Source organism: Thunnus thynnus, chromosome 1 (assembly GCF_963924715.1).
Source record: "Thunnus thynnus chromosome 1, fThuThy2.1, whole genome shotgun sequence".
Taxonomy (NCBI): domain Eukaryota; kingdom Metazoa; phylum Chordata; class Actinopteri; order Scombriformes; family Scombridae; genus Thunnus; species Thunnus thynnus.
In genome coordinates this window covers 30,454,954-30,478,660 of record NC_089517.1, presented here as the reverse complement: position 1 = coordinate 30,478,660, position 23,707 = coordinate 30,454,954, and the positions used below count along the sequence as shown (strand labels likewise).

Below are 23,707 nucleotides of genomic sequence, written 5' to 3'. Positions count from 1 at the left end.
TAGTCAGTACAGTAATCTGGTGTTTCCTCCACAGTATTACCCCTTTGTATTCAATGAAGAACCACCCAGCATGGTTTCCACTCTCATCATAGTCGCGTTGTTGTTTTTCTAAACCAGTCTACAAAATACCCACTCACACACACACACACTGCTCCCAGTCTCTGTTACACTTCATCTACTCTTTTCTTTGACACGAGGGCCTGTACGTTCCTGCATCTCAGCAGCAAGCGCACAGTGACGTTAGTTGGTTTTGTACGGCTGCCGTTCCAGGATTCAGTGACGCCAGTTTACAAGGCTGCTATGTGATTCCCTCAATTGCCAAGCTTTCATAGTGAAAGACCTGGCAGTCAAAGCAGCACAGTTTCAGCTATTCATCCCTGCTCACTGAGAGCCTCGGCTCTATTGAAGCGTACATCCCTGTCTGTTCTCCCAGCTCAGGTCTGACGGCGCTGCTTTTTGCCATGGTAACTTTAGACTTGGAGCACAAAAAGCACCATCAGGGCCGGGAGCTTTAACATCTGGTAAATGAGAGTTTTTGCAGTGTCAAATGGCTGTCTAAAGACTAGACATCCTCTACAGGCTGAAGTATTGGGGTCATCTGACCTCCATCCTCAATTTGAGAACATTTTATTAACCTATTCACTTCTCCTACTTGTTGTGCTCAGTTCATATAGAGCCTATGGTTCAGTCATTTTGGAAAAATGTGCTTGGGTAGCTTAGAGGCTTTACACCACAGTTGCTCTTCAACTTGTTTCATGGTCATGTTCAGTCTTGCCATTTACTGGTTGTCAATGGGCAAGAGAATTTCTAAAAAACTATGAAACACATTTTCACGTCATTTGATCATAAGAACACAGGTTACAGAAAAAAAAAACCTGCATGAGAGTTATCACTCTGAAAGGGACAGTTGATGGTCCCTTTTTTACTTTTTTACTTTTGTTTGCATTGTTTCTTCTAAGTGTGAGAGGAAGAACAGATAGAGAGAAGCACCATCCTGTGGTCACTTGATAAGTAGTTCCCTTGAGCTCGACCATGATAACAGCTCCTTTGTTCCCTCTCAGACACATAGTGTCTTGACTGTTAACTGCTTCGTGTGCCCAAGCTAAGTTGTCCCTTAATGCACTAAATTGGATTCCTGCTGCATTTCCCCTGTTAACTAAACAATGTTAACAATTGTAATGCTTGTGTTTAGCTTTCAGGTGTTGCTACCACCTTGTTTAATGTCCTGAACCATCAAATGCGTGCGTTAACCTGAAATTAACATTCCCGTGGATGTGATCACATAAAAAAAATATATGAATATGGCTGAAATATTTATTCTTGCTTTGTCTACTATTTATGGTGACATTTACAGTAACAGGTGTTTAAGAATGTATGCTAGTGCTGAATACAGTTGTTCAGATGTTAAAGATATAGACATGGCATTTAGTAGGTACGTAGAGTAAATGATTCCCCCCAGTGTAAACATCCAATAAGCATCTACTTTGGGTCCCCCTCTCACAGACCAGCTGGTTCTTATTGGTGTAAGAGGAGGACACAATCCCCCACCACCGCCCTGTGCTTTGTTTTACCTCCCTGCTCTCGCTCTTGCTTTTACTACCCTCAGACTGTCTGTGGTGTGTTATCTGAGGCTGGGGAGAGCCGGCTGGTTGCTGTTCTGTCCAGCAGTAGCAGTGAAAGGGAAAGTTAAAAGTGGTCGTAAACTGCCAGCAGGTCAGTCATCATGGTGCTTACTGTGGCAATGTGTTTTATCACTACAAGAATGAAACTGACTCGATGCAACAGTTGTATGTGTCCTTTCCTTTTTTACTTTCCTCTTCACTGTGCAGTCTTTTTATGACACATAGCATCTGTGGCAGTTGCTATGTGAGGGACAAACATGAAGCGATGTCTTACACGCTCTGTACACCAGGACAGTGATATTAGCAACTGGAGAAATAAGGTTTCTATTGACAGGAGTGCAAAGTCCAAATTGTTTCTATCAAGCTTGAACCCAGGGTCTCCTCCTCTCTCCTAAATTAATATGTGGAACTATCTAGAAGTGGACAGTTAACATGGAAAAATACAGACTTTATAGAATATTTACAGTTAGAGAAACTGAATAAGGAAAACCTTCTTCCATTTCTTCCAGTTCTCCTGTATTGTTTTTTTTTTTGCAATTAATTTACAATCTCAGCATTTCTAAAATAATCGCAATAGGATTTATATATCAACATAATGCAGCCCTTACCTTTTCCCCTGCCTCTCCTCTCAGACTCTGCTGTCTTTAGATTGTAAGATGTTCTTATTGGGTATTTTTGTACCTCGGCCAAAGGGTAGTAATTGTTTGAAGAGATAAGGACAGTCTATATCCACAGTGTGTGTTTTGACAGAGCCTTCCTGGCATCTTTCCTCAGATTCAATAGTGTAAATACAACGCGGTCCCTTACTCAGCAAACAAACACACTGTGGACATAAATGGATCTTATTTCAGATTTTATTTTGTGTTTACAGTTGATTTTTTGATCAGAACAGTAAAAAAAACTTGATGGAAGCTTTACTGCTGTTATTTGGATTAAACTTTCATGTTTAACATCACCGCAGATGCTCAGATTGTTTTGATATTGATCATCCTCCAGTTTCCTCCAGTTATGAGCAGGTAATCAAAGGCCATCCTCTTCCACTTTACATGCAATGATGCATATAGTCATGGATTGCATGAATTCGCACACAAATTCACAAGTCCTCTTCTCTTTGGTTTGGCAGTCTGTTGCCCCCTTTTATTACTATAAACTCAGCTGTGGATCTGTGTTGTTTGTTAGTTCATCTGGGGAAATGAAGTCATTTGTGTGGCTTGCGGGCAGCTGTATAGGAGTTCATTCCACAATGTTCTATTTTTTGGTAAATGGCTCCAAAACGCATTAACAGTGTTAACTATCATTACGACTGCCTTCAGGTTCTGGCCAAAATGAGCCAGGACCCCTTGGTAAACAGAGAGCGGGTTTTCTGGAGTGTAGAAACTGAGGAGTTCAGGTATGAATAAGCATGTGATCATCGAGGGATCCAGATATTTATGTTTCACTCTCACACAGTTTTCCCAGTGAGTCACATGAAGTGCCTGATTTCATTTCGACTTTTATGAGTTAGAGCCTTAAACGTTTCTTTTTAAAATCTGTTAAGCCATATAGTTGCTTATATATGATGTGCATGTCTATGAGAAAAATGTAGCTTTAGTTTTAGTTTAGTTATAGTGGTGTTTGTGTTTGACACCCTACCATCATAGCTTTGAGAAAATACTTACCCTTCTCTCCCTCTCTATTTCTTGCCCTCCCCCTCCATTCAGGTGCAACATTTGTGCTGCCTCGAAGGAGTGGAGCTGCCGACCTCACCGCTCTGTTACATCCTGGATCCTGGTGGGATCACTGATGACCTTTGTTGCTGCCCTCATCAGCTCCTGTTTTCCTTCTGCTCTTCCTCCTTATCCCTCTCCTCCCCTTTCTTAAACTCCCCTCCCCTCCTCCTCTGTGACTCCCAGCCTCGGGCTTATTACTCAAACCCACTGGAGGGAGCAACACAGTAGCTGGCAAAGGATGAAGCAGATCTGCCTGCCAACACCAGACAGAGCATAGAAGACACAAAAGGACTAGCGAAGGGGAGAGAGACAGAGAGAGAGAAGGGGGGAGAGAGAGAGAACGCCTAGTAGAGAGAGCTACAACGAAGCTGTGAGAGAAGCAACCACAACATTCAAGATGCCACAGCGAGGGAAAAACACAAGTTTCACTTGAGCGTCATGAGCTAACAAGGTGCCCCTAACAGATCGTGAACTGTGGACTTTTTAACAATCTTCTGGTCTGCCTGCGCACAAAAAAAGTTGTGGAGACACACACTCCTGCTCTCTGGGGCTCCTTGTTAACACCTGCTATGCCCTTGTAAGAAGTGTAAGCCATGCCAGCCAAGGGGAAGTACTTGTTGAATGACCAGGAGCTGAAAAATGAGGCACTGTACCGCAAATTCTGCTGCATCAGCCAGTATCAGCCGCTGGTGCTCCTGCTGGGCCTCTCCATGCTCTCCTGTGTAATCCTCCTCATCCTCTTCTTTGCCCTACAACTGGTGAGTCTTTACATCCACACGTTTATTAGTTATTGTGAGAAACTGGCCTGTGGACAATTTACAGATTTCACATTTGTCATGGAGATTGTCGAATATCATGGAGGATTTTGACTGGTATTATTGACCACAGGCTAATGTTTATCCATGAACTACTGTTGAGCGTTTTTCTAAATAAATGTAATAAGGTATCTTTATTTTTTCCCCACTGTACAGAAAACAAATTTTACTGTGACTCAGAAACTGTGCATCAGACTGTGAATTTACACATTACAACCTTACTCAGCAGCCACTGAGGCAGAGGAGTGATTGGCTTTGATCAGCAGTTCTTGTGAGCTTCAGATTAACTTTTGAAAACACACTTTTTAGATGCAGAAGTGCACAGAGCAGTCATGGATGCATTTTACAAGGCAAAGACTAGCATTTGCCATGCTGTGACATATTTCCGACCTTGAAATGTGCTTTGTATTTTGTGCCCATTCCCAACTAGTTGTACTTATTTCATTAAGGTGAGTTCACAATTCAAGTACATTCAGATGGATGTCTGTTCTTGGACAAGGAACAGTCCTACAGCAGCTTAATCTCTGTCATCGCTGCCGATTGGTGCAAAATGCATTCTGGGATACTTAGCTTCGGCAGCCTCCAGCCTCCTTCTGCACTACTGGTGCACTAGCGTGGGAATGTCATACCAGACACAATATTTAAATACTCCGTGTACTGTGAAATACAGAGAGGTTTATCTGGTGGAGAGTATAACAGATGTTCATTTATATGTAAAAGTCTTTAACTCCAGCTTTAACTTTATTATAATAGTACTTTATTCAACTTTATTGTAACAGTAGTTTATTTAACCTCTTAAACTCCACAAGGACACCAGTGTCCTCGGCCAACATTATTGTCTTTCAGTAGCGGGCTCAGTTTCAAAGCTAGAATGAAGGTTCTTATATCATATGAAACTAGATGACCTAATGCATCCATTGGTACCAACCATGTCATGCCAGCTAGCGGGAAGGGGGCTAAATAACGCTCCAAAGTTAGGCTAAATTTTGGCAAGGGGAAAACTTGCATGGCAAAACTTGCCGTATGAATGTGTTATTTTCAAAAAAATGATGTATTTGAATATTTCCAGTGTTTCCCCAATAATCGTACAGGTGGGCCACAAAGCTGACGAGAACCCCCACTAAAAAATATTTTTTTAATGCCAGAAATAACGCCAAAGAACCATTCATTCAGAAATCAACAATCAATAGCATTTGGGAGCCTCTGTGCAGCACTGTTCTGAAATGTGAGTCAACCTCTGTGTCGTTGCCTGGGAAACGTTCGGTAGCGTTGCTCCTTTAAGGAATAGGGCAGTGCGTAATGTGCGTGCGTAGGGAGTGTGAGAGAGTGAGCGGCTGAGAGAGCAAGTGGGTGGTGGTGGTGGTGTACTGAACTGCATTATATTGAAAAGTGTTCCTAATATTTTGCCCCCCTCATGTATGTCATGGAGTGGATAAAACATTAGGAACACCATTGCACTCCAGTACACCACCACCACCTACTACAACCTCAATAATAAACATAAAGTAGAATTATCACCTTTCTGACAAAGTCAACAAAAACTAAAAATGTATAAGCTTCATAAATGTAGAATTTATGGCAGAGCTGTTGTATTGGATGCATTAGATTGCACAGGTGTACTGAATGAAGTGGCCGGTGAGTGTATATGTGGGCATGGGATTCATTCTCTAAAACATTTTGACCTGACAAAGATCTGACTTGGATCGAAACGTCTATTTGAATTAAAATGGTGGTTTTGGAGTGAGTGTGTGGGCGTAACTATTTATAACTATTTTAATAGCCCTGCACCTACGTGATGTGCATGTAAGTGTACCGCTTCAAACAAACTTAACTTGCCAGTTGGCATAGTTCTTTTATATTAAATGATTATCAACTTTTATCATGATGTTATTATCATGATATTATTGGGTATGCTAAAAATGCACTGGGAATTGTTTCAGAGATTCACAGCATAGGACTTTGTCTTTTTCTGCCCATATTGGCTTTAATGTTGCAGAGAGGTTTAATTGAGCTAGATGAGGATTAAGTTCTGTCCTCTGTGTCAGATAAGGACAGCAGCAGTACCTTAATGTGTAGGTAAGCAGGCTTGTGACTACAGTAGATAGTCAGTTTGAATCCCTATGCTGCTTTATGATATTATGACAAAATTACAAACTCTCTTCTCTCCCTTGACAACTTATTTAAATAAAGCACTTCACTCCCCTTCACTACCACTGCAGTAGTTCAGAAGTGTGAATGAGTGAGTGATTGTGTAACTGAATGTGAAGGAGGACACTGCTGAAATGGTGCATATTTTAGTTGCTTTCCTTGAATTAGATAAGGGAACAGGTTAGAAATGCACGTATTAAATAACATCAAGTGCGTGTTTAATAATGCTAATGATGCGTCTCTGTCAGGAAGTTGTTTTGCTTTTCTTCACAGGTAGATCAGAGATCAGGTTTAGTCAAAGAACAGTAGCCTTGGAGCTAGCACTGATTCAGTTTTGCTTAAAAATACTTCAACAAAGGAGATGCCTGCTGACATTGGGACTTGAGCATGGATCCTTTCACTGAGGCAGTCTGCCTACAAACTACACCACCCTGCTGCACTCAAATCAAAATCAACATTATAAGTAATGTTTGAAAACTAAATAAAAGAAAATGAATCGAGAGAGGACTAAGACAAAAGACAATGGTGGTTAAAACAATGTAGCTGTCAGAGTGAACAGAGTGTAATTGTGGTTCTGACAGTGACAGGAGAACGCAGGCATTCATTGACTTCTGCTGATCGGTGGCATGTTGTTGATTTTGGCATGATAACAGGTAGCAGAGCAGTCAGTCATATAGTGAACTGACAGCTTCTGTCACCTGAGATTATATTACTTTTCCTTGTTGGAAAAACCATCGTAACCTTCCTTCTATTGTGTTGCTGCTGACTCTGGCACACTCCCTATCTCTTGTCTTTGTACTCGTATAAAGATCTTTGTCTCACCCTCACACAGTCCTTAGAAATGGCTCCATTCTTCATGTACATACACATGCATTGATTTTGTCTCTTGCTCATGCACACACGCACACACACACACAATTCCCTGCAACTTTCTCATTTATTTTAGTTACTTTTGGCTTGTAAATTGTGACTTTAAATATGCAAAATACTCACTCACTCACTTATCCATTCCCGGACATACTGTCACTCACTCTTTCCATTCCTATTTTCTCGTTTCCCTTAAGCTGTTTCTCTCATGTACAGACAGTTGCCGGGGGTACAGAGGAGTTAAGAGAAAATGTTTGGATGGAGCTTGTATAACGCTGCTGTTAAATGCAAAGGGAGGCGCAGGCTGTCTGTTAGAGAGTGGCTACTGGTGTCAGAAAGTCACTGTCCACTTATATAACTCCTCTCCACTCATGGACACCGGATGAAGAGCAATGCTGAGAGGAAAACTGGCTGAGCCGATGTTCCAAGTGCCACTTGTACCACCAATCTCAGGCCCTGATTGGATAGAGAGATGGTATTAGGCAGCCTGTTGCTTGGGCTCTTTAAATTGTTATCTAAATACAATAGCATGTTTCTGCATGTTTCTAAGAGCTGTATGAGGATGGCTGTGAAGTGTATATTTCACATAACACATCAGTGTCCTCAATAGATGGCTCTTGTTTTGTCTTCTTGCATTTTTTTGAATTTTCAGACACTGTGGATTTGACTTCTGCCCTTGCTGTCTGTAATTGCTTAGAATCATGATGATCTGGCAGTTTAGCATTTCCCGACTATTGAGCTTATTGTAACAATAAGACCGTATAATATCCACTTTATTTTTCACTTGTTTGTGTAATAATAAATACAAAAGAACTGTTCTTATATATGTACATACTATTGTCAGGAATTTTCCGTGGTTACGTTACTGCAGTAAGAAATGACAGCTCACAGTGTGCACTGACAGGAACAGTACGGGAACAACAGGACCATTGCAAAGGGACAGTGGGCATAAAATACACAGCGCAATATAAATATTACTGTTCGTCTAGATAAATAAAGTGTTCTCAGTAAGAACTTCATAAATACTGAAAGATCGTACAGACAACAATGCTAAATCAAAATAATTATAATAATGTCCTCAGTTGAAAAATGAGAGAAAAGTAAAATGCAAATACAACATAAGAATACAGTGGGTTACATATGAGTTTTTTAGTCCTCGGTGTACAAAGGTGCTGAACAGTATAGCTGTATCCGTTCACATGGTTTTAGCTCCTATTCATATAGAATAATTGTTCTTTTTCCGCCTACAAAAAGGTTTTGTCAAGACTCACAGCTACATAGGGAGCACAAAGTGCCTTAGTTGAGATCTGGCCTTTTAGAAACGCTGCCATGGTAACCAGAAAGCTCAACATACAATGCAGAGATGGCCTTCTCCAAGCAGAGATCTATTAACACTGACTTTGTGCATCTGTCTCACTCTTGAGCGCTCTTTTAACCCCTTGTTTTCTCTCATGCTCTCCCCCTCACCACCCACTCTCTTTCCCACTCCACTCACCCAGAAAATCACACAATTACACACACGTGCACACTTGGATAAACTTCTCTTTTTTTTTTTTTTTTTGCTTTCATTCATGCATGGATGTACATGCACAGCGCACACACAAACAGATATTCAAACAGACACACGTGGGTGCACACACATGCGCACAAGTGCACAATCTTTTTCCCTCGTGCTTGCTTCTCACTGTACACTAACTCAGTCAGGAAGATGGTGGCCTGGAGCAAGCAGGACATGACGCAGAGACAGATGAGGTGAAAAACCTGAGTAATCCTACATAAGCCATAATGCTCGAGCTGGGTATGGATCGCTCTCAGGAGCATCTTGTACTTGTCTAGAACCTCAGGTTTTCACTTCAGAGTACAAATTCACCAGTTAGCCACACAAGCTATGAACAACTTAAAAATGTGTACAAACATTTTATGAATTTCACAGTAGATTCTATTGTATATACAGGGAGATGGATAGAATAGCAGACTTGCCATACAATCCAAAACAAAAGCCCTGCTGAATACCAGTTTGGTGAAGCCTATAATGTTTGGTTTGAAAGTGTTGATTAAACTACATAGGCTATTTTAATGCTGTAGTTTTTCCTGTGTTTGGCCCACAGTATTTCATCATGATTTTTTAGTCTTTCCCACTTGACACGTTACATAATTTTTCAATGTTGCGGCTGATGTACCTGCGAGTCAGGCAGTAATTGTGTGGTCTCTTTTTCCCTTTGCATGTTGACTTAAGTTGCCTTGAAAACTCTTTTTTCATGGTAACTGCCAGACATTTATTAAAGCTGAAAATGTTATTACTAATTAGTGTCAAATTGACTATGACTTGCACAGAAGAACAAAGGAGTGAGATGGGTGCTGCCTGAGTTGCTAGTCAGCACTGCAAATGTATGAAATCAGTTCATAGGGAAAATCTCACAAACATGATATGCCAAACACAGGAAACCTGCACTAAGAAAAAACAACCAATTGTGGACCTAACCTCACTCTTACCAACTTAGTATGACTGTAATAAAAGATGTGTTTATCTTTCTCTTTCTCCCTTGCTGCTGGAGCAGGACACACACTTTCACTGTGCCTTTGTGAGCGTGGTGAGCAGCAGCCTGTGTGTGTTCCTGGCCGTGTTTCTGCTGGTGTGTACAGAGATGATTTCACAGCGATGGAGACGTCTGTTTGGCCTGATTGTCTGGGCCACACATCTCACTATGGGTTACACCTTCATCTTCAGCGGCCCCATCATCCTGCCTTGGGACCAGGTAACTTCATCTCCCAGCAGAGTTCACATTTAGGTCATATTTTTGTTGTAAGTGACTTATAATATGATCCTCCTAGGCAATGCAAACTTGCAGGCCTACAGAGAAAATATAGAAAATTAGATTTTGTTATTTATGATATCTTGAAATGACTGAACCTGATCCTTTATGTTTCCAGGTGCCTTTCTTCCTCTTCATCATCTTCACCGTGTACACCATGCTGCCATTCCAGCTGTGGTACGCTGTGGTGCTGAGCGTCATCTCCTCACTGTCCCACATCATGGTCCTCACACTGTACTTCACCATTCACAAGATTACATACCCTCCTCGCTACCTTGCCAACCAGGTGAAACCAGTTGGATAAAAACTATGGCATTTTATTTTAGAATAGAATTATCTTCCCTCCATCAGGGTGGTGAATGTTGGAATTTATTTTGTTTGGCCACACTCAGACACACAAAACAAACAAAATATTTAAGTAAAGGCATTGATGAAGTTAATGATTATTTAAAATTTTACAAGTCCTAATCTAGGAGGGACTCTCAGAGATGCATATGTGTGCATAACAGGTGTTTCCATTTGAGCTCTAATGTCTGTGTCTCCTGTGTCTGTTTTTGTAGCTGCTGTCCAATGCAGTGGTGTTTCTGTGTGGCAGTGTGGTCGGAGCCTTCCATAAGGTCCTAATGGAGAAAACCCTGAGACAGACCTTTCAAGACACCCTGAGGTGCCTGAGCATGCGCATGAAGCTGGAGATAGAGAAGAGACAACAGGTTAGTGTAATACACTGGCTTTCTGTGAGTGGTTCATCATGAGTTGCACAAAGTAATAGCTACAGTATGCTACCAAAGCCTATCAAAGTTTGGCCAATGTAAGCTGCACTGGGTAAATATGTAATCATTTTTAGTATACTCACTATATTGGTGTTAATATCCTAAAAATAAACATATTTATATTTATGTTGGATTATTTTAGAAAGTTGTGCAATTCAGTCCACATAGATCCTCATTAATGAAGGTATATTAAATTGACAAACAACACATGCATTAAGAAACAAAAGATACAATCACACTAAACAAGAAAAATATCTCTGTCTACTTAACATACATGTAATAAAAGAAGCAAAATATAAATAGTGATGTGCAATAGTCTCTCTCACTGAGTTATAATCCATTATAAAATCTTGAGGGTAAAACCAAGGCAATAGTTCTTTATAAGGAATAGGGTGGCATACCACTATTTTATTGGAGCAAGAGGAAGATTGTTTTGTATGTTCTAAGCCAGCGATGATGAGCATTTTAATACAACTGTTTTACTGCTTTGTAAAGTAGTAACCTCACTGAATGAAAACAAATGATGAAAATAGCTTGTCAATAATTGTTACTGCCATACCCTTATAATTTTATTTCATCTCTAAGCTTTGCCTTTGGCTGGCCTCATGTTGACTCTCCCATGGATGTTTTCATTGCAACTAACAAATCCTTCTCAAATTAGATTTTCCTGTGATGCTTTTTAAATTAGATGCATCTGTGCTGACTTTCTTTGACTTCAGAGCCCTTAAAATATTTTTTCCCCATTTGCCGTTTGTTTTGACTGTTGCTTAGTATGGGACATAAAACGTGCTGACAGGGATAGCTGGTGTGTTGCCTAGCAGGACAGACAGGAATGATATAATCGTTAACATTTAAACCTCCTGTTGTATTTGAATTGGGACTGAAAAAAGGGAGCCTGGTGCACACAGTTAGCTAAAGAGAGCAGGGACATAATAGCACGGTGGGGGAAACTCCAAAACTGCTCCAAATGAGGAACCAAGGAGAAACTAACATTGTGTTCCCACATTAATTCCACCAGGAGGAGCCCAGTGTGTTCCCCCTGAAATGTTTCTTGGCAGGGTGTGAAGGACGTCAAAAATGACATTTAAACTGTGTGACGTTAACACTCCCCTTTGAAACCAACACTAATGAAATTCTCTGAAGCGCTATTGACCCCTCTACACTTACTGCTTTCCCATAAATCAAAGTAAATGTGTGTCACTGCATGCATTCAGTGACAACACATTTCCATGTTTAAGATGTGTAATATACATAAGTAATCTATTAAACAGATTAAGTGTAATGGATAGCATTTACAGCAGCATTATGTCATGTGATCCATTCGCACACATCTACACAAAGGCCACTTTAGTGAGTTTTCATGTTTAAGACTCAGTGGGAAACTAAAAGGGTCATTTGAACCCTGGAAGAGGTCATCCAGACCAAATGGTAGCAGTTCAGGTTGCAGCAGTGAGGAGCAAGTTCATACACACACACACACACACGCAGCGAGACACACATGCACACAAAATACCATTGCCTTAGGTGAGTATTTAACCCTGTTGACCTGTTAAACTCTGAATTAAAAATGGACTCAATTTTGATTTTTTTGTTTGTTTGTTTTATATACACACTAACTCCAAATGTTAATTTCAATTTCTATATTTATTTTTATTTTTAAAAATTAATCAAGAGTGAAAAGCTGGAATGTTTTCAGTCAAAACATGTTCACCTCTTTGCAATAACACTCCAAATTAAGTTAAGGTGCAATTTGATTCTTTATAGTCCTTGAGGTGTCTTTACAACCTGGAGAGTGTCCAGAAACACTCCAGGGAAATAAAGGGCTTGTGACAACACACTTGGCGTTTGCAAAAAGCTGCATGGAAAAGTCTGACATGATACAGCACAAGATCTTGCGGTCTGATGAAATCTGAACTCTTGCTGTAATGCAAAGCATTGTCTCGGACCAAAACGGGGCACAAATCATTAGCCATATAACACATCTCGCATCTCATGAAATATGGTAATGGTAGCATCATGCCAGTTTTTGGGGAGTATTTTCAGTTTAATGGACTTGCAGAAGATAACAGAAGGACCAACGGATAGAGCAAGTTCTAAAAGCAAATTTGTACTTTTGTCGGGAGTTCAGTCTAATCTCTTTTTAATTCATTTTGCAACACTACGAAATGTGGAAAAAGTCAAAGAAGCTGAATACTTGAGCATTATACAGTATACTCACTAATCTGTGTGTGCAAATTAATTTATTCATACACACAGAAACACACACACAAAGATCTCCCCTTTTTTTCTTCCTTCTCAAACACACATATTGGTACACATATACACACACTCCCCTCTGGTCTCATATCTTTAAATTTGTCATATGTTTGTTCTCTCATGTATTCATCTCTATTTACATCCAAAGCACTTTGCGGTGCATGTATTATGTAAAAAGCATTTTGGTGGTAAATTTAACAAGCCTTGACTCAGCCAGTTAGTCAGATGATCTTGCCTGATGCTCCTTTAATGGTATGAAGAGGGATTGAGCATTTCTTGAGAAGCCGCCTCTTCAGATTCTTATCTTAATCAAGCCATTGAACTTTGAACACTTCTCAGGCCTCTTGCTCTTGTGCCAGACTGATTCCAATGTGTTATTTTTACTGCATTAACACATTAGCATTCCCATACTGGCACTGTTTACCATAATTTGGGTATGATAGTAACATGTTGATATTTTGTTTGAATGTATTTGGTGCCAGTTCACTTTTAAACATGTATGAACATGCTGGTTCCTTTCATAAACCACTCCTGCTATGAATACCAATGAGCAGCTTAAGGTTGCAGGGACAGTACTGAGGCACTAATAGTGCCACTACATGTACAGATTGGTGACTGCAATAGAAGTTGAGATGGGCACAGGTGACATTTAAAAAAATGTTAATTCCTTCACTGGTAATTGGATGGAATGAAAGCAAGTGAAAGGTGCTCTGATAGATGCTTGATGAGACAAACATTCATAGCTGGATATTAAAGAGTGAGATGTTGATGAGGTGGGTCTGAGAGTCTGAGCTTGTGTGCTTGTGATCATGCTTGTATACTCTATGTGTGTGTGTATTCTGGCTGTGCCCGGGTAGACCTTTTTTCATTTCAGGGCTTTACTAGTCATCACTGTAAATTGAGTGCAACCATCAAATAATCTTAATTTCCAAGAACACCTAAATTGCAGCGGAGCAGTTATATAACTAATTGTGTGTGTGTGTGTGTGGTTGCAGGAGAACCTGCTGCAGTCTGTGCTGCCAGTCTACATCTCCATGAAGATGAAGCTGGCAATCATGGAACGGTTACAAGACTGTAAAGACAAAGAAGAGCAACAGCGACTGGTCAAAGATAACAACTTCCACAGCCTTTATGTCAAGAGGCATGAAAATGTCAGGTACAACCACAAGCCACCTTGAAATACAGGCAAAGCCATAGAGTTCAGATTTAATTATCAATAATGAGCCCTTGTCGTAAAGGAGCACCTTTTGGAATAGAAGCCCTTAAGGTGAAGGTTAAATAGCCTGTCTTATTGATCCACCATCAAGACCTTTTGAAGACTTTCAGAGGTCCTCCTGCATGTTTTCTTTTTCCTTTGTATAGCATCACTTTATTTGTGGAAATGAATTTACTGTCCTATCTGAGGTTTAGAAAGTAACAATTAAAATTAACCCTAACCTGCTCTGCTAATAGTTGGTAACAGGAGACAGTTTATTATCTCAGAAAAGAATACATATTTGAAAAATTCCTTCAGATGGGTCATGATTTATAATTAGTATGACAGGCTTATGAAAATCATGTATCTTACATGTTAATTTAAAGAAATTTCATAATCTATAATCAGAAAGGAGAAGAAATGATAAAACTTTTTAAAATCTTGCTATAGTTCCATGTTATTTAAAAACTAAGTTTAAGTAACTGAGTTCTTTATTTTCCTCTCTGTCTACTTTGTTAATATTCTCAATATTATAAAGTTCTAGTGTCTCTCAGGCACACTTGTATTTAAGCTTTCTTTGTACATCACTTTATAAAACATAAACTAGGCATAAAAGCTGATTTTCCTGGCCGCTTCTGGTAACGATGGAGATTAGTATGTCTGTTTGTTTTCAGAGCAGTGACCCAGTTAGAGCTCTTTGTTTTATGAGGGTTTCATTAATTTAGTAAGTGCTGACAGGTATTGGGTCAGCTTAAACTGAACTTTGGCAGATGTCTCACCAGCTCATTTTTTCCAATAAATGCAGGCAAGACACACTCTTTGCCATACCTCAATAAAGGAACTGCATTGTACTGTTTCTTAAGAACATTAAGAGTAATCTGGAGGAAAGCTCAGTTGCGCCTTCATTTTTTCACTATTGGCACATTTATTTTAAAGAGCAATTGCAGTTCTGATGAGGTGGTTTTTGCTAATCAAGAGGTGATTGCAATGGCATCAGTCATGTTTGCTGCTGTGCTCACTTAAGGCCACAGTAAGAAGTTCAAGTCAAGTCCATTTTATTTATATAGCACCAGATCATGACAGAAGTAATCTCAGAGCACTTTTCATATAGAGCAGGTCTAGCCCATACTATTTACAACATTTACAACCAACATTCCCCCATGAGCAAGCACTTGGCGACAGTGGCAAGGAAAAACTCCCTTTAACAGAAAGAAACCTCAAGCAGAACCGAGTTCTAGGTGGGCGGCCATCTGCCTCGACCGGTTGGGTTGAGAGACAGCGAGAGGGAGAGAGAGAAGGTGTTGAATGATAGGCTGCATCCCTGACCTATCCCTATAATTACCCTAGTCAGACCATTCATTATAGCTGTGTTGTCTGTCTCATGAAGCACCTGGCCATTTTCATTCAAGTCAGTCAGTGGAGCAAGTCAGGTCAGGTGCAGAATCTGTGTTCTTCTGCTGGTCAGCTGACAAGCAGTTGTACCCAGGCCAGGCTGGGTGCTCTGTTGATAATCAGCCATGCTAAGACAGGGAGAGGCAGGTCAGATGCTCTGTGTGGTTTGGGCTTTTGTCTAACTTTCAGCCAGTTTTTCTAGCGCCGTTGGGGTCTTTCACAGGTCAGATGAGATATCAGTGTTCTTCCTGTTGTGATCTGCTGACTGGCAGCTTTAATGATGCCTAGGCTATGATTCAGCATTGTACCAGACAGGCCTTTTAATCAGTCACTGATCAGGTCTACTGGAAGTTAATGGAAAGTGGGTCAGATGCTTTTTCCCTGAAAAGCTTCATCCTAATTCAGAGGCCATAATGGGTTGGCAAGGCAGTGCAGAGACATGCAGCATTTTTTTTTTTTGTGCCCAAATTTGGAGGACACAACACATGTAAGCTTTGCGGGCCCCAGTATCCCCCATTTGTTTACCCAAATTGTTTAACAGTGTGTTCAGATGGTCCTTATCAGTTAGGAAATGTCATGTGATCATGTCATATTTAATACCAGGTATTGGCCTTCACATGTTCATCATTCACTGGTAAATGCTGACAACCAAACAGAAAATAAAAACTGTTCTTGTTAGCAGCCTGGACATGTAGATCACAGGGCATTACAGATGAGCAGTTGTGAAGTTGTGTTGACATTGTTTCTGTTTGTGTACATGTGTTTGCGTATGTGTTGAATTTTCATGGTTACATTTCTTTCTTCCAGTATTCTATATGCAGACATTGTTGGCTTCACCCAGTTGGCCAGTGACTGTTCTCCCAAGGAGCTTGTCATTATGCTTAATGAATTGTTTGGCAAGTTTGACCAAATTGCCAAGGTGAGTTATCATTAAGACTTTATGAAATTATTCCACATAACACTGACCTCTAAGCCTAACATGCAGTTGACAGTTTTCCTCTTTAAGAGCAATTATCTAATAATCTAATGAATCTTGAAATAGAGTAAGTTATGTTGTGACAGGAAGATTGCTACTAAACTCATACTAGCTTGGAAAATCTCTCTATCTTCTTATAAAGACATGACAAAGGCACTTAAACCCCAGCAATACAAGTTTGGGGTTGTATTTAGCAGCTCCCATACTGGTGTATGCATCCTCGTAACCTGTCCATTGCCCACTCACGTTTGAAGTTTGCCTGGTTGAATGAAACCTTTGTCCTTTGTTCGGGTTCTTTTCTTTTAGGAAAATGAGTGTATGAGAATCAAGATCCTTGGCGATTGCTACTACTGTGTATCAGGGCTGCCGGTCTCTTTGCCTAAGCATGCTAAAAACTGCGTCAAAATGGGCCTGGACATGTGTGAAGCCATCAAGTGAGTTTGTGCTATAACCTGACTGAAACATATACTGTCTTGATTTACCTCTTGAGATGTGCTAAGCACACGCATTTCTGACATAAATTAAGGGAAAAAATGTGTTAAAAGCAATTTGTGGAAACTCTCAGAGAATATTGTGGTATATTAATATGTAAGGGTAGACTGTACGGTGGGTCATTCTCAGTTATGTCTCTCATTTAGGGAAACACAGTTTGTGTTACTTGACAATTTGAAATGCCTAGTATAGCATATGTTAAAAATGACATTCCATTTTTAACAATGCATTACAACAGTAGGAAAAACTGCTCTAGGGGAAGATATTGCTTAACCAGGTGTTTAGAAAAGGACTCTGATGGTCTGCCAAGGACTAAACGGATAAAATGACAAGCCCATAACTCTGTAAGAATTAATTGGTTTTATTGACATCAGTACAAATTGGTAAAGAGAAACAGTTTTGCCATTCACAGACAACATGTGGAAAGCACATTAGACTTTTATGTAATTTCATCCTCCATGGAAAAAGACTGTTTATGTGCATTAAATGATTGCAGTCTGCACACAGAGACGACCTGGTTTCAACTACAAAGAGCTTTAGTATTTCTGTGAAACTCCCCCAGGCAGGTACGGGAGGCCACAGGGGTGGATATCAACATGAGAGTCGGTGTACACTCAGGCAATGTGCTCTGTGGAGTGATTGGCCTTCGCAAGTGGCAGTTTGATGTGTGGTCACATGATGTCACTCTGGCCAATCACATGGAGTCAGGAGGCCTTGCGGGGTAGGTGGTTATTATTACCATGAAACATCAAAAATACACACATCCCTCCTTACTACATGGTACACGACAATAAATGTTATTTTGTAATATGTTCACGTTTAAGTTTATTTTATAAAGGGAAATATTTTGATTAATTTTAATATTGCAACATTTATAATGTTAAGCCCCAAATCTTGCAAATACTGAATCATGAATTATCGTGTTACAAGCTGTTTGATTTTCATTGCTTTTGTTTATGTTTATTTTAGCTGCAGCTGTCACATAATCCAAGTTGGAAACATTTCACTTTCAATTTCTGTGAAAATTTAGTTGCATAAAACAATTTACATTAAGTAATCCATATCCTAGATACTCAATAATATTCTGTAGTTTTTTCATAACATTGTGTCATCGTAAATGTTACTTAAAGGGTGGCGTATTGTTTGGAATAAAAGTGTTAATATATAAAACCTCCACAACAAAAGATTTCAATCACATTGATGAAGGTAAAATTGTCACTGCAATGAATGATTTGCATCAACATTAAGTTACAATTACTGTGCAGCTTTGCAACTTTTTCTTTTAGTTGTAATTAAACTGAATTAAAATGCTGAGCTCCATCCAGTATTTGAAATAAAGGTATTACACATGCTGTGCCAAGTATTTCATTGTTTCTCCTGCTCTTTCCCTCACTCACTCAGACGTGTCCACATCACAGAAGCTACTCTGAAGCACCTGAACAAGGCTTATGAAGTGGAAGAGGGTGATGGCCACCTCAGGGACCCCTACTTGAAAGAGCTCAATGTCCAAACCTACCTAGTCATTGACCCACGAGTGAGTTCTCTGCTGGTCTTCCTCGAAAATGCACATTATGTTGTAGACAGTGGGAAATATTTAGCATTTGAAAATACTTGAAAATGGCAAGATGGTGCCGCGCTGGATGGCAGCCTGTTGCAACAGCTCCCGTTGAGTGTTCGTGTGTGTCAAGAATTTCCTATCTATCTATCTATCTATTGACACCTACTTTTACAAATGATTGCTGGTATGATGATGAAGCATTTTATGAGTAAAATAATTTTAAACATATTAATGATTTTAAAATTTGTGCTTGCATGTTTTGGGCATAGACTTGTATGTTTTTTTGTGCAGAGGATGTACTCCCTGACTGGTTTCTAGTTATTTTGATGTATTCACTGTAGTTGAGTACCATTCCTTAAAGTGTCAAATGAATGCATACAGTGTACCGTAAATGTAATACGAAATATGTGTGTATATCTTAAGTCTAAGGATCCATCGCTGACAAACCGTACCGTGCCTAAACCTCGGGTGAACGATGGTTTGAAGATGCGGGCATCTGTGCGTATGACCCGCTACCTGGAATCCTGGGGGGCCGTCAAACCTTTCGCCCACCTCCAGAACCGAGAGGGCTTCACCCCAGACACCATTGTCAATGGCAAGCCACGCTGCAAAGTGAGCAGATTATGCTTTTCTTGTTTATTTGGATCATTATTAGTTGTTATCAAGGTGACATATAACATAGTACACACTTGCAAAGCATGGTCTTGCAGCTTTAATTATTTACATTTATAAGTAAAGTGGTCCAGGAAATAACAGCTATGTAAAATACTGATAGAACTACTACAGAATGGCCTCTTTTTACTATGAAAAGTAAAAATGCTGCTGCACTGTTCCTCTACACATAATGGAAAAAGTTTTGCCGTATTTTCTGAGCCGTTGAATATTAAAAGCATTTGGCTAACAAGTACAATATGAGAAAGTTGTAAGTTGTTAATTTTTGTTCTGATTTAGCATAACTAATTTAGAATATCATAGTGATTTGAGAGGTACCTACTGTAGCAATGCAAAATCAATGCAGAAAACATACATGTGGATGGATTTCTACAATGAGTCACACTGTATAAAGTTTTCCAGAAATTCGCTGTATACAGTAGACATACAGTATATAGTTTTTGTTTTGAAAAGGCACATTTTTCACAGCGTACATCTACTAGATAAGTAACTTACACACAGTGACTTAAGATGATAATCTTGTGGGAGGGTAATTTATGTCACAAACAAAAAAGTTTGATAAATTGAGCTTATGTAGGTGGTGTATTAGTGTCTGAATGTGGTCATTGTCTTTTTCAGGACATCCCCCTGCGAACCAACCCCGGCAGCAAGATCACTGAGAGGTAAGAACTCTTAGCTGATAGTCAAATCCACATTTGGTGACTATTTTTATGTTCAAGGCATTGGGGAGTGGGAGTGAAACATGTCATGAATGAAGATACAGTGTGCTCACACACATTCACCCTGGAAGTTGGCCTGTGTAACAACGCTGTTGCTCAATAGCATCTTGATGGTCATTGCTGAAACAGGGAAGAGTGCTTTCTGTCAGCTTTCCCATCTGTTCACAGGATCTGAACTGCTCATCGCTCCATCACATTTCATTAATAAGATTGTGTAATATAGTACATCAAACCATTTAGAGGGATATTATTTTTCTGACTTGGATCATTGGAAGTGTTCAACGATGCACACAGAGATTATCACAGTGTGTAAGATGTACGCTTTTCATGGGAGCTTAGAAAAATCTTGTTGGAGTGATGTCACTATTAGCTAAGCTTTATGTTTGTAATCAGGGCTTGAGAGTCATGCTGGAGGACTGGTTACACACAAGATGTTCCTTTTGACTCACATTTTCTCACACTTCTATTCTTTGACTTTTTCTCTTCTATTTATGAATGTGTGATCTAAAGTTTTAATGTTAAGTATCAAGTCGAGGGTCTTATCTAGAGTGATTTTCAGTGAGAATACAAGCATGTTCATTTTCTTACTTATATTCCCACACATGTAAGAAATGGAGGTGTTTGCAATAAAACAACTCTTTAAAGACAAAATGGAAACATCTGCTCATAGAATAAAGTGTATTTAAATAAGGCATTACTTGTTGAGTTCATACCAACCCATAATATTTGGTATTATCTGAATATTCCCAAAAAAAAGCATTATAGTAGTCAAACCTCCGAAGCCACCTCTGCTGCCATGTATGTTCAAGTCTGTAAGTGCCAGGTAACAGAGCAGGGAAATAAAAAGAGATACAGTTTGACCCTCAAGTTTGAGTGGCAGTTGGTCGATATAGATACTTCAAGTGGAGATTTAGACGTGCTTAGCCGTGTTTGGTAAAACTTTGCACTAACTTTATGAATCATTGTGTTTTTGATGATGCTGCAATATTAATGTCATTGAGTCATTTGTAAGTTTATACAGTTTAAACAAATGAGCATAACAGAGGATGTGATATAAATACTGTAAGGGTAAAATGTTCCTTAAAAATGTTATATTATTTGACAAGAAGTCAATTTATGTTCTCAATTCAGGAAGTGTGTTACATCACAAAGCAGAGGAGTCAACCGCAACCTCCAAACAAAACAAAATGTCCTAACTGAGGGTCTACTTTGTACAGCTGTGCTTTATTGGCAGTCATTCCTGCAGAGTGGTGGGAGTGCTGAGCTCTGTGACGAGCCCCTTCATTAGTTTCAAATAATGCATAGACAAATTGATTATGGTTATAGCTTCTAATGGTTAATTCTCTTTGCCTGTTTGGCACAGGCAGTAAGTGTATGGACAAATATTTAAATTGTAGCTACTGATTAGTGGGCAGGACTCACCTACACAACCAGTGTGGGCTGAAGTAATGTGATTAGAAGAGATAAGTGTGTGCCTAAAAGCACAATCATTCCACTCTGTGAGAATTGAGGTTTGTTTTATCTTGGAAATTGTTAATTTCATTCATGTATTCACAGTCCACTGTAGCAGAGGCAGCAGCTGGTGAACATGTCTGAGGCTTTAAGTGACAGTGAAGTGTGGTTCACCTACTCAAGCTTGACGACATTACAGAGCTGAATATTTTTCTCTGCGGTCAAAATGAACAGTAGTGAGCATTACTGCTCCTGTTGACAAGCATATATCTACAGTGTTTTGGATGGATTTTCACATTTATACAATCATCGGGCCTGTGTTTATCGCTCCCTACTGCTGTGTTATGATGAATTTGTGTTTGTGTCTTACTGTTGGACCCTGACAGCTTTGATGAGTCTCTAGAAGAGCCGTTCTCCTTGCCCACCCCTCCATTCAGCAGCTATAAGTGAGTGGGGCCTTCATGGTCCGCAAGGTCCTCATTCCTTAAGTGCAGTAGTTCTCAATCTTTTGGCTTGTGACTCCTAAAAAGAAAAAAGATGCCTGCTCATAGTCACTTGTTTAAAGTGTGAAAACAAAAGATGGTGGGCTTTCACTTTAGTTTCTACCCATTTTTAAATTTATTTTATTCATTGCTCATAAATACTCCACAATCTGCATGCTTCAAATGATTAATTGATTTGTGGGAGTAAAGGCTAACTTACTCATCTCTCACAACTATTAAAGAGAGATAACACATTGGAATATTATTTTCAATATGACAATCACAATTCACTACTTCCATTAATTAATTTATGACCCCCCACCTCCAAATTCCCCCATGTGGTGAGAACTACTGCCTTAGTGGAGAGCCTTGCAATCCCAACACTAACCTGAGCAGTGGTGGTGTACTGCTGTTCTTATCTCACTGTTTCTCACTGCTACCTCTTTGTAACAGGGCAACATGTGATCTGAAAAGCCATCAGACACCCTGTAACCTCTGTTAGTGGACTGACATGCTCCTATTAACACTGATCACTGACTGGGGCTTCTGTGTATCTGGGGCTGTGCATCTGTGCAAGTATTTCCTTCCTGATAGAATAGGGAGTTTCCAAGCAGAAGCACGGCAGAAGCACTCCTGCTGAATCCCACAGAGATCATCTAACACACTTTTCTGCGTCCGCTCTACATAACTCTCTCACAGGCACAAACCAAATCTCTCTTTTCCCACTAATGCTCCGAATGGCATCAACCAAGTTACCTCCAAGCACAGCTAAACTGGACCTGAGTAACCTGCATGACCTGATCTGGTTTTCCAGCATCTGTTCCAGTCATCCTTTGTGTTTCATTGTCTGTACATCTGCCTCTTCCTAATTGTCTCTGTACTTTCCGGCGCAGGAACAAGTCCCAGAAGAGTAAGTTTGATGAGGAGCTGCACAATGAGATGACTACGACCATAGATGAGCTTAGCAGCAAGTAGGTCAATTTAATAACCAGTCAAATCTCATTTTATGTTTACATTTAATAAAAGAAGAAAATGTAGTAAAAGGTTAAATCAGCAGCGAAGGCAGATAACCTTTTCTAAATAGTTTTTAATGGGTTGAAATTTTCCAGCAGTGTGCACTACATTATTGTCAATGATAAAGTAGGTGTTTTGATTGGTGATGGAAAACATTTGCTGTGACATCACTGATTGTGGTTTCAAGTAGTGTGCACTACATTCTTGTCAATGATGATAAAGTAGGTGTTTTGATTGGTGTTGGAAAACACTTGCTGTGACATCACTGATTGAGGTTTGCGTAAAATAGTGTAAAATATTCAGAGAAGTGTAAAATATTTCAAATGGGACAAATGTATCATATTGAGATATTACGGTTCCCAGTTTTTATGTCTATGTGAAACATATCAAGGTAAACTTTACCCAAATCTATCACAAGAACATGTTTGGTCCGACATAACCGCTGGCCTGATGGCCCAGGGCCAGTAAAAGTTTATACAGGGAAAGTTGATTGGCAGTCACTGGCCTGGACGGGCAGAGCAGTAGTGGTCGAGTGAGGAGAGGGAGCAGCGGTAGCAAGAACAAAGCAAATGAGAGAAATAAAACGTTATTTTCTAATTGTTTCATGACGGTTACATTCTAAAGCACAAATAATTAACCATCAAACCCTCAACAGATGATTTCCTGTGAAGACAGACGCTCTTAGTTTCTATTTCATTTTCCTCCTCCGCATTTCTCCTTTTCATTCATTCATTACAGTTCAGCTCCATGTCTGT

The 23,707-nt window shown here is 39.8% G+C and overlaps 1 protein-coding gene across 3 annotated transcripts in view; it reads left to right on the top strand.

Annotated features, from left to right (window-relative positions):
• adcy7 (adenylate cyclase 7) overlaps window positions 1-23,707 on the top strand; it is a 61,264-nt gene that overhangs the window by 24,116 nt on the left and 13,441 nt on the right. Inside the window, exons 2-15 of one of the 3 annotated variants that reach the window (XM_067595089.1) lie at window positions 1,607-1,713; window positions 3,323-4,089; window positions 9,720-9,917; window positions 10,093-10,260; window positions 10,535-10,684; window positions 13,996-14,156; window positions 16,395-16,506; window positions 16,870-16,997; window positions 17,618-17,776; window positions 18,457-18,589; window positions 19,037-19,225; window positions 19,904-19,947; window positions 21,843-21,902; window positions 22,832-22,909. In XM_067595089.1, coding sequence (XP_067451190.1) covers window positions 3,925-4,089; window positions 9,720-9,917; window positions 10,093-10,260; window positions 10,535-10,684; window positions 13,996-14,156; window positions 16,395-16,506; window positions 16,870-16,997; window positions 17,618-17,776; window positions 18,457-18,589; window positions 19,037-19,225; window positions 19,904-19,947; window positions 21,843-21,902; window positions 22,832-22,909 — 1,745 coding nt within the window. In that variant the 5' untranslated portion in view covers window positions 1,607-1,713; window positions 3,323-3,924. The remainder of the gene's footprint in view (window positions 1-1,606; window positions 1,714-3,322; window positions 4,090-9,719; window positions 9,918-10,092; window positions 10,261-10,534; window positions 10,685-13,995; window positions 14,157-16,394; window positions 16,507-16,869; window positions 16,998-17,617; window positions 17,777-18,456; window positions 18,590-19,036; window positions 19,226-19,903; window positions 19,948-21,842; window positions 21,903-22,831; window positions 22,910-23,707) is intronic. The other 2 variants (XM_067595080.1, XM_067595098.1) reach the window with 2 other exon arrangements.